Source organism: Musca autumnalis, unplaced genomic scaffold, assembly GCF_047663935.1.
Source record: "Musca autumnalis isolate F117 unplaced genomic scaffold, ASM4766393v1 scaffold_5, whole genome shotgun sequence".
In the NCBI taxonomy this organism is placed as follows: Eukaryota; Metazoa; Arthropoda; class Insecta; order Diptera; family Muscidae; genus Musca; species Musca autumnalis.
In genome coordinates, this window is record NW_027412088.1 from 173,065,464 (window position 1) to 173,080,323 (window position 14,860).

A 14,860-nucleotide genomic window follows, 5' to 3' on the forward strand; every position below is an offset into this window, starting at 1 on the left:
GTGACCGATTTGGTTCATACTGTGTATAGCGTAAACTTTTTACCAGAGTAATATGAGGTTCCAATATGGTCTCAATAGGTCCACTCCTTCGGGTACCTCCCACACAAAACATCGGAAAAGTTCAGTTTAGGGTCATCTCTCGAATCGCTTTGATTTTTGTTTTATCAACTTGTATTCACTGCCCTCCATACGACGGTACAAGTTTCATCAGGCGCAAGTCCATACTTCCTGAGAAAATAGCATGAAAGTTGCAAAAAAAAAACCTATGACACCGTGTGAGGTGGTTGGAGCGCAAGATAACTCTCGAACGGATTTGCCGATTCGGTCCAAAATATGGCCTTAGTAATATTTTGTCTAAACATAGTTTAAGTTTGAAGATAAGCCATATCGGTCCACTCCTTCAGGTACCTCCCCCACAAAAGTTCAAAAATGTTCGGAAAAATTGTTCGTGCGGTAAAGGAGTGGGAGTGGTGAAGGGAGTGGCCGAATTGGTCTATATTTTACACATGCTAATATATCTACCAGATATAGATCAGGTTCAAATATAGACTATATTTGGTCACTCCATCCGGTACCTCCCACACAAAATTTCGAATAAGTTCCCTTTAAGACCTGATATCGAATCACTTTGATTTTCGTTGAAGCTACTTGCATTCGCTGCCTCAATTACTATGGTAAAAGTTTTTTTTAGGAGCAAGTCCATACTTCTTGAGCAAACAGCCCGAAGAGTGTAAAAACCCCCTATGGCACCATATGTTTTGGCTGGAGATCCACTTCCATAACGGTCAATGTCGATCCATTCCTTTTAGTATCTCCTCCGCAAAACTTTTGATATTTAATCCTAATCAACATTTTTGTCTGTTCAAACGCCCAAAATTTGTAAAACCCTCTAAATACATACGTTTTTTGGGGAAAAAATTGTTTCAATTTACACAGGCTGAGGGTATATCTCTGTCGGCAAAGCCGACTGATACTTTTTTACTTGTTCTTATTTACATTTTAAATTGCTAACGTTGTATAAAAAAGTGAGTTTATGTATTAAATTTATGTTAAGAAAAAGTTAGGTTATGTACCACTTTATGGCATACAAATGTCATATCAATCGAGGTTTAAACATTCCTATGCCATTAAATGTTGATTTATAATCACTTAAAGTTCATTTTAGTAGCTTTTTCTTAATTAGATTTTAAATTGTTAAAAGTGTATAAAGTGAGGTTATGTAATTATATTTATGTTAAGAAAAAATCTTAGGTGATGTACCAATTTATGTTACTGATGATACATTAAGCAACGTTTAATCACATTTGTAAGCCACGAGGAGTTGATTTCCAAAAAAAATTTCAAAGAAATTACTATTTTTCGTTCTTAACCTCACTTTACAAAATGAAATACCGTATTTTATAGGTAAATTTTATTTGTAAAATCCTGATATCTTAAACAAAATAGGGTAGATGTTAATCAATTTAAAGATTTTTTTGTGTGATTTTGTATAATATTCCACAATTCCGATAATTCGTAGTACTCCGATAAATCGAAAATTAACGAAGATTACTCTTGAATGAAAACTTCCTGGGTGCTTTCTCACTTTCTACTTTAAGTTGAAACGGCAAAGAGTCAAAACTCACGAGGAGTTTTCATTCAGAATTACCCTCTAAACTTAAAATTATAAGTCACCAAACCTTTCCTTTGGATTGCGAAGTATCGGAACTCTACTATAGTAACTTGTAATAATTATTAACTGTAGGTTAATGTCTTGTTGTCATTGTGCCATAGTCTCGTCCTCGTCCGTATGTGTCAATACTTCTTCTTTATACAACCAGCAGCAGCCAACACACACATTTGTTCTTTATTTTATTTTTCTCTTTCACAAATCAGTAAAAGAAGAAGAAGAAGACTATGCATTTCATACATTTCATCATGCTGATCATCTACATACTATACATTATCCATCATCATCATTACAAGAACAACAACAACAACTGCAATCCCATGAATTAGTTACATACCACCATCCCATGACACAAAAATTCTTAAAAAATTATGAAAATTATCAAAAAATTCAAACAATTGCCAAAAAATATCAATTCTTATATCAGCAACAATGGCCACCGGAGGAACAATGTAAGGAGTTACATATATACATGATACATAAAATCGAAATATATCCCCATTACACATATCCAGCACCAGCAGCAGCAGCACCACCACCAGTCTCACATTCTGAAGACCACTGTCATGACGAAACCGTGACACATGCCTTGGAAATGAGCCGTGAAGCATTGCAATTACATGTTGATAAACAAACCGGGGTGGAAGAAGATCACGATATTTTACCACCCTATCGTACTGTGTCACATTATGGTTTCAATTACCCCTCAACCTATAAACCACATGTTAATTTACATCCAGCTTGTTCAGCCACACCAGTGGATTTGCAAAGGCAAAAGGTGATTGCCTTTATAAAACGTTTAAATATGGAAGCAAATGCAGCTGCTGCAGCCACAGCAAAAGCAACATCCTCATCCTCCATGGCCGAAAAGTCAAGTTTGAGAAGCTCCAATCAAAAACGTGATTTCAAACTAACGGGAAAAGAAGATCACATTTATGAAAATACCAAGAAACTTGAAAGTAGTGGGGAATCCTTTATTTCCATCAAAGAAATTCAGCTAAATAATAAACGCAAGACACGCCACATATCCAGCTCTTCATCGGGACAACAACCAGTAACGAAATCATCACATAATCCTCAAATCGATTTGCTGTCTGAGCAATTTTCCTCGTTACTCTCAATAAGTGGCACCTATCCGGCAGCCAGCCATTCCCAGAATGATGGAGATCATGATCATTATCATTTCAACACCGATTCAGCAGATAATTGTTCAAATTGTGATCTGCCATTGGGGGCAGGACGTAAGACTTCTTCAGAAAACCTTTATCGGTCTTATGTGCAGCGCCATTTTATACCCAATCAACCGGAGTCGGATCATTTTAATGAAGATGAACACAATGATGATGATCCACACAAGCCGGAATGTGAACAACAACAAACCGGAAAGGCCATCAAGGGCAATCCAAAGGCAGCAAAGCCAAAAGAGAAAATCATCTACTCCTCCACACAATCATTGCATTCCAGCAGTGACAATCGCCATGTCACTTTGACATTGAACTCACTGAAACGTCGTGCCTCTTCGCTTAATGAGCGTAAGGATAAAACAGCTTATCACCGGGGCAGCAAATCATCGGCATCTTTTTCACAAGTTTTTGCCCATAATAAACAACAACAACAAAACACCACGACCACCCCATCCACCACAGATGACAGTAACAACTCAGCAACAGCAATTGAGATCCACATAAATGTCAATATACGCAACAGTGATTGCGTCAAAAATCTACAAAATCATGAGCAGGAATTTAAATTGAAATTGGAAAAGGTGATTGACAATGAAATCAATTTGATTACCCAAGAATTGGAGAATCATGACAATGATGCTGCTGCCATGGCTCATCATATTGATGCGGCGGTGGCGGAGGGTGAGGAGGAGGCCAATAATTTTGTCTTAAATTATCCACAAAGATGTATGTCGGCCCCTGATGCCATAGATCTATATAAACATCACATTGATGAGACGGGAGTAGCTGGTGCCGAATCAGCTTGCATTGAGGCTGATCGCCATTATTCCAGCTATGACAATGATGATTTAAATTCCATAGCATCTACTCCCCTGCCAAGTCATGGTGGGCTAATGGCTGGTGGTACTGCTGCTGATAAAACGAATTTACACAGCTTACGTTATCGTCATACCTTGGCCTTGTTGGAACATGAATTGGAAATGCTTTTGAATGGCATAATTCGCAATATGTGTGATTGTAAGACAAAAATTTCTCAAATCTCTGAGGATATACGCACAGCCACTTTGCATGTGGGTCCCTTGAGTTCGGCGGCGGGAGCTGGTGCTGTTGGTGGCGGTGGTAAAAAGTCAAGAGATAAACGTCATTATCATCAGCATCATCACACAAGATCAACAGCAGATACAGCGGCTGTTGGAGATGGTTGGCTGTAAAAAGGAGGAGGGAACATAAGGAGAGATCAATTAGAAAGAGAACAATGAATTGTATTTTGATTTTCTTTTCATGCATTTTCATTTTTTCATTCCATTTTTTTTTTTTTTTTTTGTATTACTTTCTTCAAAACAATTGAAATGTATTTTTATATTTTTTATGCTAATTAAATGTCAAATCGAATCAATGTAAATGTCAGAATCACTTTACTTTTGTAAACAATTAACTGCAATAAGAGAAAGTGGTTTAAAGAGAGAAAGGGGCTTAAGTGTAGTTTAAAATTGGGACTCGGTTCGTTCATAACGGATAGTAAGTCCAGCTGACTATTAAATAAGCTTCCAAAATACTTGATTGTGATTTGGATTACAATGAACTTCAAATCAAAATAATTGTTCTATTCCAGTACTGCAAGAATCTACTAATCTTTACTATTTTTTCCGATAACATAAAGGAAAAAATGTTATCGTAGTAAAAAATAGTAGCTTCTTGCAGGTTCTGGAACAGAGCAAATGTAAATTAGTTGCTCTGTTCCAGAACCTGCCAGAAGCTACTATTTTTTACTACGATAAGTCCCAATTTACATTAGGCGAGTTTACTTGCGGCAATTGTCAGTTTGTGGGTGAGAGAGGGCGTTGAGAGGCAAAGGGTTACCATATACCTCACCTCTCTCTCCATCAAACTGACAATTGCCGCAAGTAAACTCGCCTAATGTAAATTGGGACAATCATTTTTGCCTTATGTTATCGGGAAAAATAGTAAAAATTTGTAGATTCTTGCAGTACTGGAACAGACCATATATTATTAAGTTTTTTGTCATTAGTAGTCTAACTGGCCGACCTGGGGTATATACCATGGTCATATTTTGAATAGTATGGACTCCTAAAAAAGCAAATTGGATATCGAGGGCTAACTGCAGCCTAATGGCCTGTTTCTTTAAGAAGATTCGAACTCCCGTTATCGTGAAATTTCTGGTTTGATTGAAAACAAAATTAAGTCAAATATTTTTCAAAAAACAGAAGTTTGTTCATATTCGAACGAATTTCGTTTCGAATCTACTTAGTGAAACTGGGAATTAATATAGAAAAATTCAGAGACAGGACCAAAAATTTCACTTGTTCCAAGAAAGTGACACACATTTGAATGTAATCTCAAAAAAAGTGAGGTTAGGGTGAAATTCAAGGTTGCAGACATAACCTCACTTTTGGAATGCTAATTACAATGACATAAAATACAACCATAAGGCAACGTGAAGGCATCCATGATAGCTTTATGAGATCTGTTTTTGGAAATTCCAATAAAATTCCAAAAAAAAGTGGAGTTAGGTTAAAAAACGTTCCTGTTCTAAACATAACCTTACTCTTGAGAGTTTTTCAAAAACATAAAATAAGAACATTGACACTTTTTAGGCATCTATTAATTTACTCTTCCGTTTTTTGATATTTCAATGCAGTCCCATAAAGAGTGAGGTTAGGTTATAAAAAACTTAATGTTCCAAACATAACCTGACTTTTGGAAAGTGTTGCAAATACATAAAATAATGATAAAAAGGACACTTGTAAGCAGCAATGCAACGTGTAGGCACTCTAGTAGTATTATGAGAACTGTTTTTTTATATTTCAATGTGATCCCAAACAAAAGTGAGGTTAGGATAGAAAACTTTTTGTTTCAACCACAACCTTAGTCTAGGAGAGTCTTTCAAATACATAAAATGAGGACAATAGCACTTTGGGGGCATTAGTTAAAGTATTAAAACGTCTCTTTGTTATATTTCAATGGGATCTGAAAAACTTCGATCATAACCTCACTCTAAGATTGTTTTTTATTGGAATTCAACTACTCCTTATAAAGACAGTAGTGTGTAATTTGTCGACAGCAATGAGACTAGTAAGATATTATTGCAATGTAATATCAACAAATTAAGGTTATGATAACATTTCCGGACATAACCTCAATTTTAAATAATTTTCTAAAGGAATGGAAAAAAGCCCTTAACAAAGACAAACGTGTCTACTTTGTACGCAACAGGAAGAATTTTGAGACATTTGTCTTTTCATATCACAATGTAATCTCAAGAAATTTGAGGTTATGATAAAATTTTTGGACATAACCTCAATTTTAAATAATTTTCTAAAGGAATGGAAAAACCCTTAACAAAGACAATCCTGTCTACTTTGTACGCAACAGGAAGAATTTTGAGACATCTGTCTTTTCATATCACAATGTAATCTCAAAAAATTTGAGGTTATGATAAAATTTTCGGACATAACCACAATTTTAAATAATTTTCTAAAGGAATGGAAAAAAGCCCTTAACAAAGACAATCGTGTCTACTTTGTACGCAACAGGAAGAATTTTTTGAGACATCTGCATTTTCATATCACAATGTAATCTCAAAAAATTTGAGGTTATGATAAAATTTTCGGACATAACCTCAATTTTAAATAATTTTCTAAACGAATGGAAGCCCCCTTAACAAAGACAATCGTGTCTACTTTGTACGCAACAGGAAGAATTTTGAGACATTTGTCTTTTCATATCACAATGTAATCTCAAAAAATTTGAGGTTATGATAAAATTTTCGGACATAACCTCAATTTTAAATAATTTTCTAAACGAATGGAAACCCCCTTAACAAAGACAATCCTGTCTACTTTGTACGCAACAGGAAGAATTTTGGACATCTGTCTTTTCATATCACAATGTAATCTCAAGAAATTTGAGGTTATGGTAAAATTTTTGGCCATAACCTCAATTTTAGATAAATTTTCTATAGAATTGGAATACATTTTCATTTTGTACACAGCAGAAGGGTATTCAAACATCGTTTTATTTTTTATATTGCTTGTAATGCAAATCTCAAGAAATTGAGGTTATGGTAAAAATTTCGGTTATAACCTCACTTTTAGACAGAATTTTCAGGTATGTGTTTTAAGGTATTTTCAGACAAATACTCTCAATTTCTATACAAATACTCTCAAGGCAAAATGTATGAGGTAAAACTTCCAAACATAACGTCACAATTAAATAGATTTTCTTGGAATTGACATAAACATAGCGCGAGGTCTAAATAGAGTGTATTTTAGAGCGATGATAGTAAGTTGAAGGTCACACTAGAGTGTTTCATTAAAACAATATCATGAAAACAAGGGTTCCTAAGTCGAGTTTCACAGTAGAGTGACATCATGAAGTTGATGTAGTGGGGAACTCGATCTATAAATACCTAAAAGTTTCAATGAAACCACTCTAGTGTGACCTTCGACTAAGAAATATATTTTCTTTGATATGTGATGGAAACCGATTCGACTCGTTTTGCCATAAATCGAAATCGTATATCTCCAATTTTGGTGAATATTCTAATGAAATTGAAAATGGATTTTAAAAATATTCAAATAAGGGGTGTTCGATTCTGCAAATCGAGTCGATTCGGTTTTCATCACATACCCGATAACCTCACTTTCAGTTAGCTTTGTAATGCCATCCATAGGATAAAACTTCCGAACATAACCTCACAGTTAGATAGATTTTATTGGAATTAACAGGCTGTTTCACTATGCCAAACGAAAGAAAAGCTGCTAAACTCGTGTATGATTTTCAAATTTTGTAGCTGTTTCGAAACAAAAACAAAATCAAGGTTTAGGTGTTTTTCGTTAGCATTCATTTTTTTCGACATAGTGAAACAGGCCCTAAAAGAAACAACGAGGTCTATATAGAGATTAATTTGTAGGCAGCGATGATAATATTAAGATACCTTTTTTTGTTATTTAAATGTTTTCTCATTGTAATATTAAACATAACCTCAATTTAAGTTTGTGTTTTTATTACAATTCAAATAAATTAATAAAAAACAGTAGCGCTTGCTTTATAAGGGCGCAGTTAGGGTATTTGTGTTACATGTGTTTTGTTTGATATTGCAATGAAATCTTAAGAAATTGAGGTTATGTCGAAATTTCCTATAATAACCTCACTTTTAGATGATTGGCCTGTTCCCGTATTAAATTTTGTGTACGGGAACGCAAAATGTGTAAATGTGTGGTAAAAATTGTAACGACTTTTTAGTTCTGGAACAGAGCTAATGTTTTAATAGAATTCAGATATATTTAATAATGAAAATAGTTTCTTCTTTCTTAGCAGTGATGAAAATATTCTGATATTCTCTTTTTAATTACAACCCAATCTCAAGAAATTAAAGTTATGGTAAAATTTTGAACATCGTAACCTCACTTTTAGTTAAAATTGTTTTTTATTAAAATTCAAATAAATTTAATACTAAAATTAATGTGTAAATTGTGGGTATCCCTGTGAGCGTTAAGAATTTTGTTTTTCTTCATTTGTACATAATTTAAAAAAAAAGTGAGGTTATGTAGTGTTTTGTTGCGGTATAAATAAAGTTATTGACGTCAGTAGTGGATACATTTTAGAGACCGAAACAAGTATTAGGATGTCTGTTTATTTCAATACACCCCCAAAAATGGGGGTTTTTGTACTAAAACTTCACTTTGCGAACCTAACCTCACTTTCAGTGTTGCATTGAAATACAAAAGGTCTTAAAAATGTCAATATTGTACATCAAGGCACCACATAAGTAACATATAATTCATTCTATTGTATAAATATTTTACTTTGTATTAAATTTTTCATTTATATATATTTTTTTTTTTTTTAATTTTGAAAATTGTCAATATGTAAATTTTGAAATAATTTTTGTTAAATAAACTTACATAATATGTATAACAAATCCCCTTATGCCTTATATGTAATAAACAACACCCACAATTCCCAGTTGAAGAGTTTTTAGAATTGTTGTAAAATTAGGTTATAATTTAAACTTTTAGATACAAACAGAAAAAATGGTGCAAAGAAGACAACAAAATGGCTTAAAATCATTAATCTATAATTTTCATATAAATTTTAAAAATCCCTAATTTTTAAGTTACAACAGGTAATTATTTTAAGTTTTATTTAATTTTTTTTTATTATTAGTTTTGTTGTGTTGTGAATTGTTAATAGTTTTTCTTAGTTTTATATTTGAAAAAAAAAAATGTTGTAAATTTAGTTTTAGTCCAAAACCCAAACATTGCAATCCCAATTATGAAAGAAAAAAATGTGTTTTTTCTTACACATAACCTCACATAATTTGGCTGAATTTGTTTAACATAGAAACCATCTTTCCTACCCAGTTATGCCTCCTTCTTGCATGCATGCTGCAAAGAAGTCATTTTTTATGTTTTTGTTTAGCATTTAGTTTTTAACATTTTTTTCATTTCCATTCTCCTCTTCCTTTACTTACTACTAACATTTGTTTTTTTTTTCTTCTGCTACATCTTCTACTTTGTCGTTCATAAACTCATGTTGTCTCTCTCTCTCTCCTTCATATCTTGTAAATTGTGATCCGTCCATAAAAATACTCATTAACAGCTTAAAATTGGTAACCAAATTTTGTATATTTTAAATAATTTTTGTTTTCTTGTTTTTTTCTTTTCCCAATTCTAGGTGAAAATGTACAAAACGGTGATCATTCTGAAGCTCATTTGAGCACATTTTCGCACAGCAGTAAAGAGGTAAGAGATTTTGCGCAATGTCATCCCTTTATACCTACCTTTTCTTTTCTGTTCTTTTATTGTTTACTTTTCCTTTAAATTGAAGAAGAAAATTGTAGGAGTTTCTAAGAACATTCAATATTAAAAAAAAATCTGACCTTAATAAAATCAACTAAACAAATTATGATTTGCATTACACCATTTTCAACATAACGCCTAAAAGTATGCTTTCTTTAGCTGATGGTCGTTGTAGCCAATGCTATGTCTTATTAACATTGTATTTACTACAAGTTAATATAATAATAAATAAAAATAAAATAAATAACGCCTAAAAGTATGCTTTCAATTGAACATATTTTGTGTGTTATCGCCTTAACTTGTAAACAAGTGGAAACAATTACCTAAGTTTGAATTAAAATTCGATTTTATGATTTCAAATCACCTAAGGAGCGAGGGAGGGGCTCAGCCCAAAGAGGCCATGGAGCTTTATATTACCTCTAAATGATTTTAGGGGCTTTGTTTAACCTCACTTTTTTGTGAGGTTTGTTCAATATCCCCTGTCATGCTTTGTTTTTTTATCTAGCTATGATTTTCTTCTTCTTTTTTATTTTTTTTACAATCATTCACACCTAACCCAACCATCACTCATCATCTTCCTTCGGCGGCACACTTTTGCGCGGTGTATTGCCTTTGCTTCAGTACTAACAAACCACAAACGATATTCTCATTGCAAATTTCTATTACGGTTCCAGGATATTTCAACGGACGGTTCACCCAAGAAAGACAAGAAAAAGAAGAAGGGCCTAAGAACACCTTCCTTCTTGAAAAAGAAGAAGGAGAAGAAGAAGGCCGAAGCCTAAACTCCTCTTCTATGCATTCAACAGCAAAAACAGCAGTAAGAAGGATGAACACCACGAGCGAAGACGAAAGAAATATTCTAATAAAAATATGATGCCCTTACGGAAAAAGAAATGCAAAAGAAGAAAACAAAAAACAACAACATGATGATATTTTTTCTTATTTAAACAAACAACAACAAGATAAAGAGAACTTTTTACTCAATACAACAACGTAAAATAAAAGCAAAAAAAGGAAATTTAAGAAAAGAGGAGACAAACACCAACACACATACACGAATTATGTTATGAAAAAGAAAAAACAGAACGGAGGAGATTATGTGGAAAATGGAAACTTCTCCGCGGGATGATTTATTATTAACTAGTTTAAGAACAACAAATGATAATGTGCAAAAAACAACAACAACAACAAAAATAAGAAAAACAATCCCCTTTCCCCCAATTTTTTTTTATTACGTGTTAATTTTTTTGTTTTATAATTAATTATATATAAAAGTTTTTTTGTTTTTATTTTCTGAAACAAAACAAGAAAGTGCAAGCTAAATATTTTTACAAAAAACGACGATAAACGACGACTTAGAGAGGCATAATTTTAAATAACGAAACAAAAAGATTTGATAATTTGACACATAGCCAGCCTGCCAGCCACATGAGTATAGTAACGAAGAGCAGCTTTTCCTTTTGAAGAAAAAAAAATATTAAGAGAAATTAAAACAGACAGATATGCATTAATTAATATATTTTTTTATACAATAATTGACAGATAATGCCACCCACACACAGACACAGAGAAACAGCATACATATACATTTACAAATGCCCTATTTTAGACATCCTTAATTAGTAGACCCTCCCTACCCCAACAACCCCACTTCACCCCCACTACTTCTTCAAACAAAAAGAAACAACACAATTTTTATATATGTTCAGTATAAAAACAAAAAAGAAACCAACAACAAAAATGATGTAGTAGTTCATAACAAAAAAAAAAACATACAAACAACTTTGTAACGAAAATAAAATGCAAAAACAACAACATAGGGTATATATGTATAAGAAAAAAAATTTAATTATATACCATTTAAAACAAATTATATACTTTCAAATTCAAATTTACACCACACACACACAAAAATGATTATTATTATTATATATATTATAAAGAAAATATATATTTAAACAAATTATTAAGATTAACAAAACAAAAACAAATGTATAAAAACAAAAAATAAATAAAACAAAAACAAAAAAATGCTTTAGATATTTTTTTTTTTCAAATAAACTAACTATTTAATAAAAGAAAAGAAGAAAAACAAAGTAAAACAACATTTTCCATATTGAAACTAAAGAAATAATAACATAATAGCATTGGGAATCACCCATCTTGGCATATGTTGTAGATCATCCAACTCAAAAATTTAATTTTCTAAAATTTCTACAGCAATTCAAATTCGTTCGAATTACAACCAAATTCCTCCTATTATAGATTTGTTGTTTGTTGGAAAACAAAAATTAAAAAAAAAAAACAGAACTTTAGGCCATGTTTATATTATAGCCTTTTGCAGGGCTAACCTTCTTTTTGAGGATTTATTTGAAATATAAGCAATGGAATTGACATTTAAAACCCAGTGGGTTTGTTAAATCCCGCTATATATAAACGTACTATTAGTCGTGGTTCGAACAAATTTGAATTCGAATCGTCTTAGTGAAACAGGCCATTAGTCTATACTCAAAGGGCCTTGGGGTTGTTTGCAAGACAATATATACAAAGTCATACAATGAACTTGAGAATTGACCCCTTGATTAATTTTTTTCAATGTAATATTTCAAAAGATCTATTAGAAGACTTGAGAATTGATTCTGTGATGAAATATTTTGCCCCTATGACATTTTGTAAATGCCGTAAGTCAAATGCTTGTAAGTCAATCTTCTAAAAGGTCTATTAAGAAGTGTATATCTTTTCATCGCCGAGTCCGACACCACTTGTAGCGAAGTTTTACTTGACTGAAATATGGGTCTGCTCATGTTTACCATTGAAAAATAATGTGATTCTTTTGTTTGGGAATCGTTGCCGGGCATTCAGCTTGGTGAGCTAACCATTGCCCCACAATAGTACCCATGGTCAACTACCCGACTATATAAAGATAATAGAAGTTTTAATTGTTTCCATTAGAAGACATATTGATCTTATATAAGAAGATCGTTTGATCTTCTACAATTGTGTTTAAAGTTCATACATGAGGAAGAACATAGAATAGGCTTCCAAACATTTCGGGTTTTCGTACTTCTTCACCATGTTTCATTTTCTGAGAACCTCAGGACTCTTTTTTCCATAGAAAAAAATTCCTGCGAACCTCAGGACTATTTTTTTCTATAGGAAAAATTTCCTGAGAACCTCAGGACTATTTTTTTTATATAGAAAACATTTCCCGAGAACTTTAGGACTAATTTTTTCTATAGAAAAAAATTCCTGAGAACCTCAGGAGCAGTTTTCTGAGAACCTCAGGAGCAGTTTTTTCTATAGAAAAAATTTCCTGGGAACCTCAGGACAAGTTTTTTCTATAGAAAAAATTTCCTGGGAACCTCAGGACAAGTTTTTTCTATAGAAAAATTTCCTGGGAACCTCAGGACATGTTTTTTCTATAGAAAAAATTTCCTGAGAACCTCAGGGATAATTTTTTCTATAGAAAAAATTTGCTGAGAACCTCAGGGATAATTTTTTCTATAGAAAAAATTTGCTGAGAACCTCAGGGATAATTTTTTCTATAGAAAAAATTTGCTGAGAACCTCAGGGATAATTTTTTCTATAGAAAAAATTTGCTGAGAACCTCAGGACTAATTTTTTTATAGTCTGTTAACCTCAGGACAAGTTTTTTTTCCTATAGAAAAAATTTCCTAAGAACCTTAGGACTAATTTTTTCTATAGAAAAAAAATCCTGGGATCCTCAGGACCAATTTTTTCTATAAAAAAAATTCCTGAGAACCTCAGGAGCGGTTTTTTCTATAAAAAAATTTCCTGAGAACCTCAGGAGCGGTTTTTTCTATAGAAAACATTTCCTGAGAACCTCAGGACTAGTTTTTTCTATAGAAAAAATTTCCTGAGAACCTCAGGACTATTTTTTTCTATAGAAAAAAATCCTGAGACCAGAGGATCTCTAGTTTTTTTCTATTCTGATAATAGAAAAAATTTCCTTAGAACCTCAGGACTAATTTTTTCTATAGAAAAAAATTCTTGAGAACCTCAGGACTAATTTCTTCTATAGAAAAAATTTCCTGAGAACCTCAGTACTAATTTTTTTCTATAGAAAAATTTCCTTAAAACCTCTGGACTAGTTTTTTCTATAGAAAAAATTTCCTGAGAACCTCAGGACTAATTTTTTCTATAGAAAAAATTTCCTGAGAAACTCAGGACTAATTTTTTCTATAGAAAAAATTTCCTGAGAACCTCAGGACCAATTTTTTCAATAGAAAAAATTTCCTGAGAACCTCAGGACCAATTTTTTCTATAGAAAAAATTTCCTGAGAACCTCAGGACCAATTTTTTCTATAGAAAAAATTTCCTGAGAACATCTGGACCAATTTTTTCTATAGAAAAAAATTTCCTGTGAACCTCAGGACTATTTTTTTCTATAGAAAAAAATTTCCTGTGAACCCCAGGACTATTTTTTTCTATAGAAAAAATCTCCTGGGAACCTAAGGACTAATTTTTTCTATAGAAAAAAATTTCCTGAGAACCTCAGGACTAGTTTTTTTAATAGAAAAAATTTCCTGAGAACCTCAGCACTAGTTTTTTCTATAGAAAAAATTACCTAAGAACCTCTGGACTAGTTTATAGTATATTATCAGACCATCCAGAGTGATAACTCTACTAGCCCAAATGTCCTTGCTTGGAAAAGGTACGGAGAGTGAGCCAAACTGAAGGAGGTGGGAGTATAATTATCTATGCTTTCTTGTCCTAAATGTTAGTTCCCCACGATCCTGAAAGTCGTCTTAGCATTCTGAAACTTGACCTTTGAATGTTATTTTTGTCGTCTGTAAAAACGTAATTTAAAGGCGTATAATAACTTACAGGGTCCATATAAGGTACTAGATAATCTTCAAAGCAATATCTTTGTACATACATATATCCCTTGGAACATAACTCAAACCTATATTCGATCTTCTAAATTAAAGGTGGTTATCATGAACGGCAATTCCCCGTGAATTTTTTCACATTCCCCACGGAAAGACAAAACTCACGGGGAAATTTCATTCATGATAACCCCCGTATTCTTTCTAAGTTTTTCGAGATCACTTTTTTATTTAAGTTGACGGACCTATAGCACATGCGAAAATCCTTGATGTGCCCCCATACAAAATCAATAAAAAAGCAAATACTCCAACACACATATAGTACATCATATT

The 14,860-nt window shown here is 32.6% G+C and overlaps 1 protein-coding gene across 28 annotated transcripts in view; it reads left to right on the forward strand.

Moving 5' to 3' along the window:
* hts (adducin 1-like protein hts) overlaps nt 1-10,521 on the forward strand; it is a 123,481-nt gene extending 112,960 nt beyond the window's left edge. For 19 of the 28 annotated variants that reach the window (XM_073988405.1, XM_073988404.1, XM_073988425.1 and 16 more), the window contains 2 exons: nt 9,553-9,620; nt 10,352-10,521. In XM_073988405.1, the coding sequence (XP_073844506.1) occupies nt 9,553-9,620; nt 10,352-10,459 (176 nt within the window). In that variant the 3' untranslated portion in view covers nt 10,460-10,521. Of the gene's footprint in view, nt 1-9,552; nt 9,621-10,344 lie in introns of all 28 variants that reach the window. The other 9 variants (XM_073988400.1, XM_073988396.1, XM_073988414.1 and 6 more) reach the window with 1 other exon arrangement.
* Nucleotides 10,522-14,860: the final 4,339 nt, after the last annotated feature.